We start from the raw sequence: 14,696 nt of genomic DNA, 5'->3' as shown, positions 1-14,696 counted from the left end.
ATAACCTCTAATAAAAGCAAATGATTGATGCTTCATTGTATATGTACTGTCTATTCTGCTGTGGATAATAAGGTATTACATCTTAGTGTTACTGTAAAGATGTGAATATATATACAGTTTCTGGAGTATACGAATTGAATTAGAATTTAATTCATAATCTAATAATTTAATTTCTAATAATTGTAATTAGTAATTTAATAATCAGTTTAAAACCAATATAAAAACTTGTGCCCTCTAATTTAGGTTGTATTTTTGTCAATGTTTTACATCAGTCTATATAAGCCAAACTAGAAGTAGATCCTAAACTTGGAAAACATGCAAATCTGTTCATTCTACTTTCTTTCTGTAGGTTCAAGTACCAGTTTTGGCTTACAAGTACTGATCTAAATACTGCCAAGGGAAAGTGACCTTATCTTATTCTCTGGTTAAGTTGAGCCATGAAGATGATAGTTGTCATCATTCAAGCTTAGATGTAAGATTATGAAATCATTATTTGATGCTAATGGAGCTTTTATAGCAGAAAGGAGGATAATTGTACACTTTTAGCTGAACGGAAAATATAGATAAAGGTAAAATTAAAGCATACAGAGTTTGTAACAATATAATAGGATAGGATAGTAATTAGTGTTGAGCCACCCCCGTAGTGTTCGAGTTCGGTTCGGTTCGTCGAACACCCGTGTGTTCGCCGAACTGTTCGTCGAACTGTTCGTCGAACACCTTCGAACACCGTTAAAACCAATGGCAGGCAAACAAAAACACATAGAAACACATAGAAAACACCTTCAAAGGTGTCCAAAAGCTGACAAACTGCTCAGAAGACATAACTAACACATGGAAAAGTGACAAGTACATATAGTCATGCGAAAATAAAAGAGGTGGAGGAGTAAAAGGAGGGGGAGACACAGATATAGGCATGTCATGCCCTTCTAAAATCCAAAAAGTGAGAAGCCGACACGGCCAGTCCGCTCCTGCCCGTGCCACCTCCGTGTCGCCGGGTTTGTGCCAGAGCCGCGGTGAACACTGACGGCCAGCCCCCCTCTCCCAATACTGGTGCCTGTCCGCTGGTGGGTCGAGCGAGCCCCCCTGTGGTGGAGGCAGCTCTAAGCTTTTTAATTTAAATTGTCTCTCTAATTTGAATGAATACACTTTAAATCCATTTACAAGGATCTATTGGAGGGCAAGTCTCATGCCAGCAGCCGCGGTAATTCCAGCTCCAGTAGCGTCCACTAAAGCTGCTGCAGTTAAAAAGCTTTTATAAGGATCGAGCTCGGCTGTCCACCGCAAGGCATCCTACTGCCAGTCCCAGCCCCTATGCCTTGGGGTGCCTCCTGATGCTCTTCACTAAGTATCCCATGGTCCCGAAGCATTTCCTTTGAAAAAATTAAGTGTCTAAACTACAGGTGGTGCAGCTTGCTTAACAGCCGGGATAATCCGCTCACTAGCAGACACTGCTACTAGGCACAAAGTATTTCCTGGGCTAGATGCAGTTAAAAATTTGTAATTAGATACTCTCGTTGGATGCTGAGAAAGCATTCCATAGAGTCTCCTGGCACGCCATATATGATTCTCTTAAAAAGCTTGGGGTAGGGGTCTAGGGGACCCTTTTATAGCCAAAATCACGGCCCTGTATCGCAATACGTCACCTAGGCTGAAGATAAATGGAACTGTAGCAGCCTGAGGGCTCGGTTGCTACAGACGTATTGCACCTCACCCAGAGGTGTGATATCTCACTCTCAGGTAAGGATGGAGTGTGGATCAGGACCCGACACCTGCATGCATTACACCACATTGCCGTGGGGCAGGGCGACCAATATGCCCCTGAGATGGGCACGACAGTCCCTGTCCCTGGCTGGAGTGGGGGGAGGGAACACTGAGGAAGGGGAACCCTGTAGTGCAGGAGCAGGGAGGAAGCAGTTCCTGGGTGCATTGAGAAGGGAGTATAAAAGGTGGGCACCATCTTAGTTCAGTGCAGAGAAGTCTGAGCAGAAGTGGCAGGGAGCAGGGGCTCTGCATGAGCTCTGCTCCGGAGGCGGGCCTAGTAACAGAGGCCCAGGCCTGGAAGAGGGAGAAGGAAGGAAGAGGAGCGGAGAAGGCTCCAGGAACGAGGAATGAAGGGATCCCAGGGGTGCGGACGGGCGAGTCGCCACCGCACGCCCGAATCCACCTGCGTGGAGGGGTCAGGCCAAAGGGGGAGACCGGTCCCCGAACTAGTGGAGGCAGGAAACGACCCTCAGCTAGAAACCGGAGGCTCTGACATTTTATGTGGCGCAGCCCCTCGCTACACCCGCTAGGAAGGCACCACATAGGGTCAGGGAAACTGGCTCCAAGTTTACCAAGAGGAGGCCCGAGGCAGCCGGACAGAAGTGTTGGTAAGAAAGGCCAGACAAAGGACACACAAAGGGGGTCCTGTGAAGTGCTCCAAAGTTATCTGGGAGTTGTCTGAGCCCCTCACCTGGTGAGCACAGTACGACGTGGGCAGCCGTTACCTGCAGACGTGGTCTGGATAATAAGAACTGTGAGTAAAGGCCCTGAACTGCATCACTGACTCCGTGTCGTTACTGCTGCTGCCCTGCACCATCACCCCCATCCTCCGCATACACTGCCCTGAGGCTATACTCCTCCCGTGGGGAGTTATGCTATGCTCTGCTGCACCCACAACACCAGCCTCAGTGGTCTGCCCTGTAGCGGCGGTTCACTCTGACCGCAATCCACGGGTGGCGTAGTCGGACATTTAAACATGAAAACCACATAAATAGTTCCGCCACTGGTTTGACCGCCCTGAGCCACGGAACTGGGTCGCCGCCACGAAGACTACAACCACCAGCATCCACCAAAAAGGGTCCGGCTCCGGGTGTCCCAAGGCCCAGGGGGTGCATCAGAACATTTTCATCACCTTTCACAATCACCAATGGGACAAGGCAGTGATGTCCTCTGTCCCCTCTCTTATACATCCTAGTGACGGAGCACCTGCTCTCATCAATTCGCCATAACCCCAATATTAGGTGGATTGAGGTGGGAGGCACCGAGTACAAGTGCTCTCTATTTGCTGATGATGTCCTAGTATATATCACTCAATCACATATATCCATCCATGCTGTTATGGCTGAAATAGATCACTTTGTTACATGGTAAAATTTTAAAATCAATGCAGCGAAGTCTGAGGCCCTCGATGTCTCCCTCCCCAAATCCATATAGGATTCCATCCCGTCCAACTTTCCCTTTGCCTGGCCCTCACAGGGTATCAAATACTTAGGAATTCCTATTCATAGAGACCTCTCCCATCTATGTTATCTTAATTTTGGGCCCTTTATTGAACAACTCCATACAGACCTCGGTTGGCAAGTTAGAACTGTAAGATTCACTACGTGAACCACTGGTGTTTTGTGGAAAAGCACATGTACACTGCGTTCCAAATTATTATACAAAAAGTGTTTAGGAGTGATAAGGGAAGAATTTGTTTGTTTGTCAGTTAAACTCATTGATGGTGATGTGTGTCAGGGCTCTTTATATCACTGTAAGCAATTGCAGACACCTGTGCTAATTAGTTTGGCAGGTGTGTCCAATGAAAGGCAAGACTACTTAAGAAGGCTCTCTCACATTATTAAGCAGCCTACATTTTCTGCCAAAATGGGAAAGAAAAAGGATGTGTCGGCTGCTGAGAAGCAACAAATTGTGGAGTGTTTAGGTCAAGGCATGACTACAATCAACATTGTGCGATGATCAGGATGAAGTGTCTTGGCAATCAAGAAGTATGTAGCTGATTCACAGTACACACGTGTGCGTGCTGATAAGGGCAAATTGAGGACTCTTTCCTACAGGCAATTACGTCAGGTTGAAAGAGCAGCGGCAAAAAAGCCTTGTCATAGCAGCAGACAAGTTTTTGAAGCTGCTTGTGCCTCCAACGTCCCCCGAACAACAAGATGCAGGGTCCTTCAGAGGTTTGCAGCTGTGCATGCGCCATCCTGTCGACCTCCTCTATCCACTTCACACAAGCAGAAACGGCTCCAGTGTGCCAAACATTACATGAAGACTGATTTCAAAACTGTTTTGTTCACGGATGAGTGCCGTGCAGCGCTCGATGGTCCAGATGGATGGAGTGGAGGATGGCTGGTTGATGGACACCCCACGCAAACACGGCTACAGCGCCAACAAGGAGGAGGTGGAGTAATGTTTTGGGCTGGAATCATGGGGAGAGAGATTGTCGGCCCCTTTAGGATCCCTGAAGGCTCTAAAGATGAACTCCATAATGTATGTGGATTTTCTCAAACAGCACTTCCTGCCATGGTTCAAGAAGAAGAACCGTGTATTTCACAGCAAGATCATTTTTCTGCATGATAATGCACCATCTCATGCTGCACATAAAACATCTGCATCTCTGGCTGATATGGGCATAAAAGGGGACAAACTTATGGTGTGACCCCCATGCTCCCCTGACCTCTACCCCATTCAGAACCTTTGGAGCATCATTAAAAGGAGTGTCTATGATGGCGGGAGGCAGTTCACATCTAAGCAACAGCTCTGGGAGGGTATTCTGTCCTCATGCAAAACAATTGAAGCAGAAACCATCCAAAACCTGACAAATTCAATGGACGAGAGACTTCAGAAGCTCCTTTCGAACAAGGGGTCCTATGTGAAAATGTAACATCACCTAGAATAAAGTTTTGAGTTGAAAACTGTTTGATTTCAGTTTCTAACAACCTGCTAATGCTTATAATTTCAAAAATGACCATTTTTTTGGTCTTTATTAAAATGAAAAGGTTGATCGAAAAGTTTGGGGGATCTAAGAGTGTGGCAACCCGGTAGTCATGATTACTTCGAATTCTGACAATATGAGGGTCATGCTGCAGGTAGTGCAGCAAGAAGGCACTTATGTGCCTTGCGCATCTCGGAGCCCCAAAATTATTTTCCGGGCTAGATGCAGCTAAAAATTATTTTTAATTTTAAATCTGGTGAAGCTTTAGTATAGATGGCCTAATAGGATCAGTGCTGCACACTGCTACAAAGCCCAAATTATTTTCCAGTCAAGATACAGATAAACATGATTAGTAATTTGAAAGCTTAAAACGGTTGGTAGGGTGATTTTAACCAATCATCAAGCTTTTACTCTCCCCAGGATGACACAGGGGTAGAAAAGTCGTTTCGGATCCATGATTTGTTCATCTTTATGAACGTGAGTCTGTCTACATTATCAGTGGAGAGCCGCGTGCGCTTATCTGTCAGCACACCACCAGCAGCGCTGAACACACGTTCAGACAGAACGCTGGCTGCGGGGCATGACAAGATCTCCAAGGCGTAAGTGGCTAGCTCCGGCCATTTATCCAGATTGGAAGCCCAAAAAGAGCAAGGGTCCAGTGACACAGTCGTGGCTTCAATGTTTACTTGGAGATACTCCTGTACCATCGTCTCTAGGCGTTGACTATGTGTCAGACTTCTTGTCTCCTGTGGCCTTGCAAAGGATGGGCTAAAAAAGTGGTGAAATGATTCCGCAAAATTGATGTTACCAGCAGATACTGTGGTTCTGTTACGGTTTGAGTGCTGAACACTTGACGGTCCCACGGTTGGCAAGTTGGAACTGTGAGATTCACTACGTGCACCACTGGTATTTTGTGGAAAAGCACATGTAAGATTCTGCAACAGTCTCTGCTGATACTCCTGCATGCGTGCATCCCTTTCTATGGCAGGAATAATTTCTGCAAATTTACTTTTGTACCGGGGATCTAACAGTGTGGCAACCCAGTAGTCAGGATTATTTCTAATTCTCACAATTCGAGGGTCATGTTGCAGGTAGTGCAGCAAGAAGGCACTCATGTGTGTTGCGCATCCAGGAGCACCAAGTCCCTGTTGTGTTGGTGGCGAGGTAACAATCATGCTTCCTTCCTCTGTCCTCTCCCCCCAACCTCGCACAACAGAAATGTGATCAAGGTCTCCCTCATCTGATGAGTCTTCCATCAGTTCGTCCTCCACTTCTTCCTGGGCTCCTGCACCTTCCTCACTAGTTTGGCTGCTACCATGCGCCCTGGTAAAACCATCTCCCCCACCCTCACATGCCTGCCGCCTTGGTGCTGCCGACCGTCTGGACCTTGCAGATGTTAGCCCTTCCGTATACAACTCCTCCTCCTCTACTTCCTCCACCTCCTCTTGTGCCACCACCTGACTCCGAATTCTGTTTAACATGTGCTCCAGCATGTAAATCACCGGAATAGTCATGCTGATAATGGCATCGTCAGCACTAAACATCTTCGTCGCCATTTCAAAACTGTGCAGAAGGGTGCATAGGTCCCTGATCTGAGACCACTCCTCCAGCGTGATTTGCCCCACCTCTGAATCTCGTTGGCCCAGGCTATACGTCAGAACGTATTGCACCGGGGCTTGTCGGTGCTGCCACAGTCGCTGCAACATGTGCAGAGTTGAATTCCACCGGGTAGGCACATCGCATTTTAGCCGGTGAAGTGGCAGGCCCAACGACTTCTGTAGAGATGTAAGTCGCTGAGCTGCGGGATGCGAACGGCGGAAGTGAGCACACAGCGACCGTGCCCTCTGCAGAAGGCCATCTAGTCTGGGATAGTGGGCTAAAAATTGCTGGACAACCAGGTTCAACACGTGAGCCATACAAGGCACGTGTGTGACATTGCCCCGGCGAAGGACCGCACCCAGGTTTGCAGCATTGTCGCACACGGCCTTCCCTGGTTTCAGGTCCAGTGGAGACAACCATTCATGAAATTGGTTCTCCAGAGCTGACCACAACTCCTCAGCTGTGTGACTCACATTTCCCAGACATTTCAATGTAAAAACCGCCTGATGACGTTGAGCCCTACTGCCAGCATAGTAAGGAGGTGTGCAGGATCCCTTCTGCGCAGTTAGAAAGCTTGTGGCATGACCAGACAGGCTTTGGGTGCAGGTGGAAGACCGAGAGGAGGTTGAGGAGGCAGAAGCAGTGGAGGAACTTTGACATAAAGAGGATTGACGCACAACTCGTGGGGACGGCAAGACTTGGACAGCAGCCCCTTGTCCTGCTGTCACCATAGTTACCCAGTGCCCAGTCAGCGACATGTAACGCCCCTGTCCATGCCTACTCGTCCAAGTGTCTGTGGTGAAATGCACCCTGTCACACACAGAGTTTCTCAAAGAAGCGGTGATGTTGTGTGCGACATGCTGGTGGAGCGCAGGCACACCTTTCTTTGAGAAGTAGTGCCGACTGGGCATCTGGTACTGGGGCACTGCGACGGACATAAGGTCTCGAAAATCCTCTGTGTCCACCAGGCGGAAAGGCAGCATTTCTGTAGCCAAGAGCTTGCAGATGGTGAAATTCAACCTCTTAGCTTTCTCATGGCTAGGAGGAAATGGTCTTTTACTTGTCCACATCTGAGGGACCGAGGGCTGGCTATTGTGCTTAGACGGGGTTGATAAGGGTGTCCCCGGCAAACTGCCGGTCTGTGAGGAAGATGCAGGCGGACATGTTAGGTTGCCTTGATCCAAAGGTGGTGCTATCGATGTCGGACAGCGCTCAACACCAGCTGGTGTTACCACCTCCAAAGAAAATGATGACCTGCCAATCACGCTGGCTGTTGCGGGTAAAGAGGTGGCAGGTCTGCGCCCCAAAACAGGTGTGACTGCTGTCCCCCCAGTCACAGAGGATGAAGAGGCCGCGGATGCACAAGATATGGCAGACGGTGATTGGCCCGGCCGGCTAGGCCGCATTGTAGCACACTGAGCTTCCCACTGCAACTTATGCTTCATGTCCATGTGCCGGTTCATGCATGAAGTACTCAAACTATGTATTTTTTGGCCTCTACTTAGCTTTTGCTGACAAATGTTACAGATAACACGAGTTGGGTCATCTTTATCGATCTGAAAAAATGCCCAGGCTATGCAAGGCTTAGCACCCATGCGACCTGAAGAGCCACCACGACTTGTGGTGAGAGGCAGAGTTGTGTTTGAGGATGCAGTTGTTGACGTGCTTCCAGTACTACGTCTCTGTCCAGGAAGGCGCAACCTGACCTCGTCGTCACTAGCATCTTCCTCCACCTCCTCTGCTGACTGTGGGTTGACAGTAAGTGGGATCTCCGACCTCATCATCATCACCCTGTGCGTTATCACACCCGTCGTCCTCAGAGCCAACCTGTTCCTGCCCTGACAAAAAACTAAAGTTGTCGCTCTAATCAGGTATTTGAGTCTTATCATCGTCTTCCTCATTGTCTCCACCAACAGGAGTTACAGTTTGGGAATGAGGGTCTACATTATGGTCAGAACCTTCTGCGTCTGGTCCTGGATCTGACTCATAAAGATTCTGGGCATCAGTGCAGATCATTTCCTCGTCTGGATTCACAGAAGCGCTGGAGTCGACCTCTGATTCCCAGGCTATAGTATGAGTAAACAGCTCTGCAGACTCAACCATCTGTTCTACCTCATACTCAGACGGGCAGCTGGAGATTTGGGAGCTGTGAGGAAGCAAGTGCGATTTGGGTGACACCTTTGAGGACTGGAGTATTTGTGATGTTGAAGTTGATGTGGAGGAGAGCCCACTTAAAGGAGCACTTGATATCCGTTGAAGCACCTGCTGTTTTTGTGCCTCATCTGGAATTTGTAGCGATTGGCGTGGCCGTAAGAAAGGGATCTTATCACATTGTCCGCTAAAAGAAGTAGACATTTTAGTTTGGCTGGAAGATGGTCTTTCTTCTGCAGATGTTACTGTTGCTTTAACACCTACCCCACGGACACAACCTTTTTTCCCCTTCCCAACACGCCTATTCCCCTTTCCACCAGCAGCAGGCCTTTTTCCACTCATTTTGGTGGTTAACTAATTCACAACTCTGGAGTTGTTTGCACAAAAAAACAATGGATGGTAACCGAGCAGAGCTGAGTGGCCAAACTGTGGTATTAGGCCAAAACTATTGGCTGGGTTAGATGCAGAAAAAAATTATTTTGAATTTGCAACCTGATGGAGGTCAGTATAGATGGACTAATAGACCAAGTCCCACACACCGCTAGAAGCCCAACTATTTTTTCAGAGCTAGATGCAGAAAAAAATTATATTCAATTTGCAACCTGCTGGAGGTCAGTATAGAAGGACTAATAGAACAAGTCCCACACACTGCTAGAAGCCCAAATATTTTTTCAGAGCTAGATGCAGAAAAAAATTATTTTTAATTTGCAACCTGATGGAGGTCAGTATAGATGGACTAATAGACCAAGTCCCACACACCGCTAGAAGCCCAACTATTTTTTCAGAGCTAGATGCAGAAAAAAATTATATTCAATTTGCAACCTGCTGGAGGTCAGTATAGAAGGACTAATAGAACAAGTCCCACACACTGCTAGAAGCCCAAATATTTTTTCAGAGCTAAATGAAGAAAAAAAATATTTTTAATTTGCAACCTGATGGAGGTCAGTATAGATGGACTAATAGACCAAGTCCCACACACTGCTAGAAGCCCAAATATTTTTTCAGAGCTAGATGCAGAAAAAAATTATTTTTAATTTGCAACCTGATGGAGGTCAGTATAGATGGACTAATAGACCAAGTTCCACACACCGCTAGAAGCCCAAATATTTTTTCAGAGCTAGATGCAGAAAAAAATTATTTTTAATTTGCAACCTGATGGAGGTCAGTATAGATGGACTAATAGACCAAGTCCCACACACTGCTAGAAGCCCAAATATTTTTTCAGAGCTAGATGCAGAAAAAAATTATTTTTAATTTGCAACCTGATGGAGGTCAGTATAGATGGACTAATAGACCAAGTCCCACACACCGCTAGAAGCCCAAATATTTTTTCAGAGCTAGATGCAGAAAAAAATTATTTTTAATTTGCAACCTGATGGAGGTCAGTATAGATGGACTAATAGACCAAGTCCCACACACCGCTAGAAGCCCAACTATTTTTTCAGAGCTAGATGCAGAAAAAAATTATATTCAATTTGCAACCTGCTGGAGGTCAGTATAGAAAGACTAATAGAACAAGTCCCACACACTGCTAGAAGCCCAAATATTTTTTCAGAGCTAGATGCAGAAAAAAATTATTTTTAATTTGCAACCTGATGGAGGTCAGTATAGATGGACTAATAGACCAAGTCCCACACACCGCTAGAAGCCCAACTATTTTTTCAGAGCTAGATGCAGAAAAAAATTATATTCAATTTGCAACCTGCTGGAGGTCAGTATAGAAGGACTAATAGAACAAGTCCCACACACTGCTAGAAGCCCAAATATTTTTTCAGAGCTAAATGAAGAAAAAAATTATTTTTAATTTGCAACCTGATGGAGGTCAGTATAGATGGACTAATAGACCAAGTCCCACACACTGCTAGAAGCCCAAATATTTTTTCAGAGCTAGATGCAGAAAAAAATTATTTTTAATTTGCAACCTGATGGAGGTCAGTATAGATGGACTAATAGACCAAGTCCCACACACTGCTAGAAGCCCAAATATTTTTTCAGAGCTAGATGCAGAAAAAAATTATTTTTAATTTGCAACCTGATGGAGGTCAGTATAGATGGACTAATAGACCAAGTCCCACACACTGCTAGAAGCCCAAATATTTTTTCAGAGCTAGATGCAGAAAAAAATTATTTTTAATTTGCAACCTGATGGAGGTCAGTATAGATGGACTAATAGACCAAGTCCCACACACCGCTAGAAGCCCAACTATTTTTTCAGAGCTAGATGCAGAAAAAAATTATATTCAATTTGCAACCTGCTGGAGGTCAGTATAGAAGGACTAATAGAACAAGTCCCACACACTGCTAGAAGCCCAAATATTTTTTCAGAGCTAAATGAAGAAAAAAATTATTTTTAATTTGCAACCTGCTGGAGGTCAGTATAGAAGGACTAATAGAACAAGTCCCACACACAGCTAGAAGCCCAAATATTTTTTCAGAGCTAAATGAAGAAAAAAATTATTTTTAATTTGCAACCTGATGGAGGTCAGTATAGATGGACTAATAGACCAAGTCCCACACACTGCTAGAAGCCCAAATATTTTTTCAGAGCTAGATGCAGAAAAAAATTATATTCAATTTGCAACCTGATGGAGGTCAGTATAGATGGACTAATAGAATGATGCTATGCCCAAAAGATTTTACTTCACTAGGTGCAGTAAAAAAATTGGTATTCTATACACAGGTGGTATATCTTGCAACACAGATAGGCTACTCCACTGACTAACACACTCTGCAATAGGCCAAAAAGGATTAGCTTTGCTAGATTCAGCCAAATGCTGTGAAAAAAACTTGCCCAGCACTGGCACAGACCTGCCTGGCAAAAACTGATAGGAACTCATGTAACCTAGTCCTGAAAAGGACTCCAATTACAATTAGTCTTTACTCCCACAATCTATCTATTTAAGAGCACAGACCTCCCTGATAAAAGTCGTAGGAAATGCTGTAACCTAGTCCTTAAAAGGACTGCAATCACAACTATTCCCTACTCCCAAGCTATCTGTATATTTGTGCGAAAATTGGCTTGAAATTAACAAGGTATAGCGCACACAGCAACAGCGGTGCCGTCTAACACGCAGCTGCAGCAGTGAGAAAATGGTGGCGACGGGGAAAATGGCTTGGTCTTATAGGGCAAGGACATGTGACATACACTGCCAATGACACATGCCCTTGCTTGTGTGAAAAAAAGCACTTCGCTCCGTGTGTGCGCTGCTGATAGGCTGACAGATTGCACCTCCCCACTGCAAATGCGGGAAAGAGAAAAAAAAATGGAGATCTTCATTGTTCCTGCAGAGATCCATCCCCTGCCCCTCCCCCCACCCCGCTGTACACTCAAACTGCGTATTAACATTAATTTTCATCATTACTGAGAAAAAATCCAGTTATGATTTTGGTGCACGAACAGTTATCGAACATAACCTCGAACAGCCGAATTTTTCTCAAATTGTTCGTGTTCGCCGAACGGCTCGAACACCACCCAAAACAGCTCGAATTTGAGATTGGCGAACAGTTCGAGTAGAACAACGCTCATCTCTAATAGTAATACTTTTCAGAAGCATCCAATGAAAAATCTAAGGCTCTGTATATAGTACATTTTCTGGCTATTTTGTCAAGGTTTGTGCTGCTCTTTTTGTTGGCAAGAAAAGAAAAGTCTGTAAGGATGCGTGCCCACTATGCATTTTCAAGCACTTTTGCCGCCGAACTTCCGCAGCGAAAACGCTTAAAAAACGCTTGGTAATACGTGCCCCATGGTCCCCAATGATAATCCGCATGTGCTCTGCACATGCTGCGGAAATTTCCACTGCGGATTATCATTGCGGAAAAATACGCAGCATGTCCATTAATTTTGCGGACACGCAGAGTAATTGCTGCCATTGACTTGCATTGAAACGCTTGATATCCGCATCACTACATGTGCACACGCGGATATGAAGCGATTCAATGTGCGGATGGTACCCAGGTCTAGAGAAGAGGAGACTCTCCTCCAGACCTGGGTACCATAGAACCTGTAAAAAAAAGAATTTAAAATAAAAATTAAAGATTATATTTACCTTCCGATGTCCCCCGGCCTCCTCAGCGATGCGTGCGGTGTGTTAGGCAGCTCGCGGTGGTGTGAGGACCTGCGATGACGTCATTGAGTCATGTGACATGTCACGCGACCGCTGACGTCGGCAGTCGCGTGACCTATCACATGACTCAATGACGTCATCGCAGGTCCTTCACACCACCGCGAGATACCGGGGAGACCGGACAGAGCGGAGAAGGAGACCGGGGGCCATCAGAAGGTAAGTATAATCTTTATTTTTTATTTTTCACCATTCTTATTCTTTTTTTTAACTATTACTTGGTCACACTATATAAATCCATGCCGCTTGCATGGATTTATATAGTGTGACCAAGTTGTCAAGCACTTTCCAAGTGATGCTAAAATCGCTTGGAAAAGCGCTTGATAACCCGCATACAGAAATGCATGCAAAAACGCTTGACAAACGCTTCTACCTGGCGGGAAAAATGCATGTAAAATCCGCTTGCGTTTTTCCTGCCAGGGAGAAGCGGAAAAAATATGCAGCATTTCTGCATCGTGGGCACATAGCCTCAGTCTTTTCCAGGCCGTAAAAACACCCCAATTAAGCCGCCCATAGCTGTCATGGCTGCATTATAAATGGAAGCCATAACAATGTTGTCAACAGAGCCATGATAATCGGTCTGATGTCAGATCGCAATGCACAAACTGGCTGCACATCTTCTATAGAAATATATGCAGCTGTCACGCTTGGGTCAGGAGATGTGCGGCCAGTCTGTGCATTGCGATCTGACAGTGGACCAATTATCACAGGCATCTGAAAGAGCCAAAACTTTCTCCTCCTGTTTATTAGATACACACTGCATTTGTAATGTACGCTGTAAGCGTAGGATTTGCTTTATCAAAGAGATCAGCAACAACAAAATACTACATCTGAGGTTGACCCACAGTGCACCGAGCTGTAGAAAGTTGTAGGAGTATTTCATAAGAGTCGATCTGTCACTTACTTTTCAGTTTGACTCTTTGGCCAAATAGATCTTTTACTTGAAAACCAACCATGTTCAAGCCTAATATATTGCAAACAAATAACTGTTTCATACATTGACCCACTCACTTCATGGAGAAATCTTTACCCTACATAATACAAAAAAAAGGCTGCAAGAAGAAAAGAGGACCATACAAATGCACTAATCCATTTGTTGTATACAAGTTCATAGAAACAAGCAAAGATGGTCTTTAAACAACTATAATTAAAAGCAGCTCTGTGATTCTTCTAGCTTGAGAGAACAATAAAGAATGCCGCTTCCTACAAGAAAAATCCCCTGGAGCAAGAATGACACTTTCCAATAGTTCAAGAAAGCATGGTGCTTACCTCTTCCAGCAGCTGAAGTGTTAATCACAGGATAGTAAGCCAAGAAACCTGTTTGAATTGCAGCTTTTTGCTTATTGAGAAAGCTGCTAGTTTCAAAGTGGAGGATTACAATGGAAGAAGGCTGCAGCATGCATATGGGAGACAACAATGCAAAGATGCTTTCCTAAAGTTGCTCTCTTAGATCGTTTTTTTTTCCCTAGAATCCAACTTTCAAGGAAATGAGATCAAGAAACGCAATAAAAAAAAGTTTCACTAAACAGATGTGCTGAGAAATCGACGTCTAAATGGAAATGGAGACATGGCAGGACAAACAAGCTTACCCCAAGTGAACAGACACAGCGCGCTTGTGAGCATGCACAGAATCGTACTCTCCATCCTCTCTCTGAGCTTATTAAAACAGCACAAGCAGCTGAGTGGGAATTAAGTGAGAAGAGAATTTCAGGAAGCGGAGCCTTTTCCTGCACAAATACAGAATTTGTGTAAATAATGAGATTACTCAGCACTGCCTTAGAAACAGACCTCCCACCGGGAGACCCGTCATCGAACATATATGACGTGACGTGCAAAAAGGGGGCTTTCTGCACCAGAAGTTTATAACAGTTCAACGTAACCTTGTCAGTCACTGTCGTGGCTGCGCCTCAGCATCTGTGTTAAATATTAGGGAGCAGAAAGGCTGATTTATCAAAGTCTTCTGCCTGAGCCAAACCAGTACAAACAGATTTATCTAATCATCTATTTCCTAAACAAGTTTCGGGATGGCTTGTATCCTTTCAGATATGACATACATTTGGTAAAATAAAGATTGGTAAATCTTTCTGGAAACACAATAGAATTCATGTTGCATGGCCATTGTTCCAATGCGT

General features: G+C 45.2%; 1 protein-coding gene across 1 annotated transcript in view; it reads right to left on the bottom strand.

Annotated features, from left to right (window-relative positions):
- Positions 1-14,324, bottom strand: part of RAMP2 (receptor activity modifying protein 2) — a 129,114-nt gene extending 114,790 nt beyond the window's left edge. Inside the window, exon 1 of the mRNA XM_073683598.1 lies at positions 14,154-14,324. Within this exon, the coding sequence (XP_073539699.1) occupies positions 14,154-14,208 (55 nt within the window). The 5' untranslated portion in view covers positions 14,209-14,324. The remainder of the gene's footprint in view (positions 1-14,153) is intronic.
- Positions 14,325-14,696: the final 372 nt, after the last annotated feature.

This window comes from Phyllobates terribilis, unplaced genomic scaffold, assembly GCF_046119375.1.
Source record: "Phyllobates terribilis strain yellow unplaced genomic scaffold, ASM4611937v1 Scaffold_5__5_contigs__length_657084704, whole genome shotgun sequence".
Classification (NCBI taxonomy): Eukaryota; Metazoa; Chordata; class Amphibia; order Anura; family Dendrobatidae; genus Phyllobates; species Phyllobates terribilis.
Note: the sequence above shows the minus strand (reverse complement) of the source record. Positions and strands in the feature narration are given on the sequence as shown.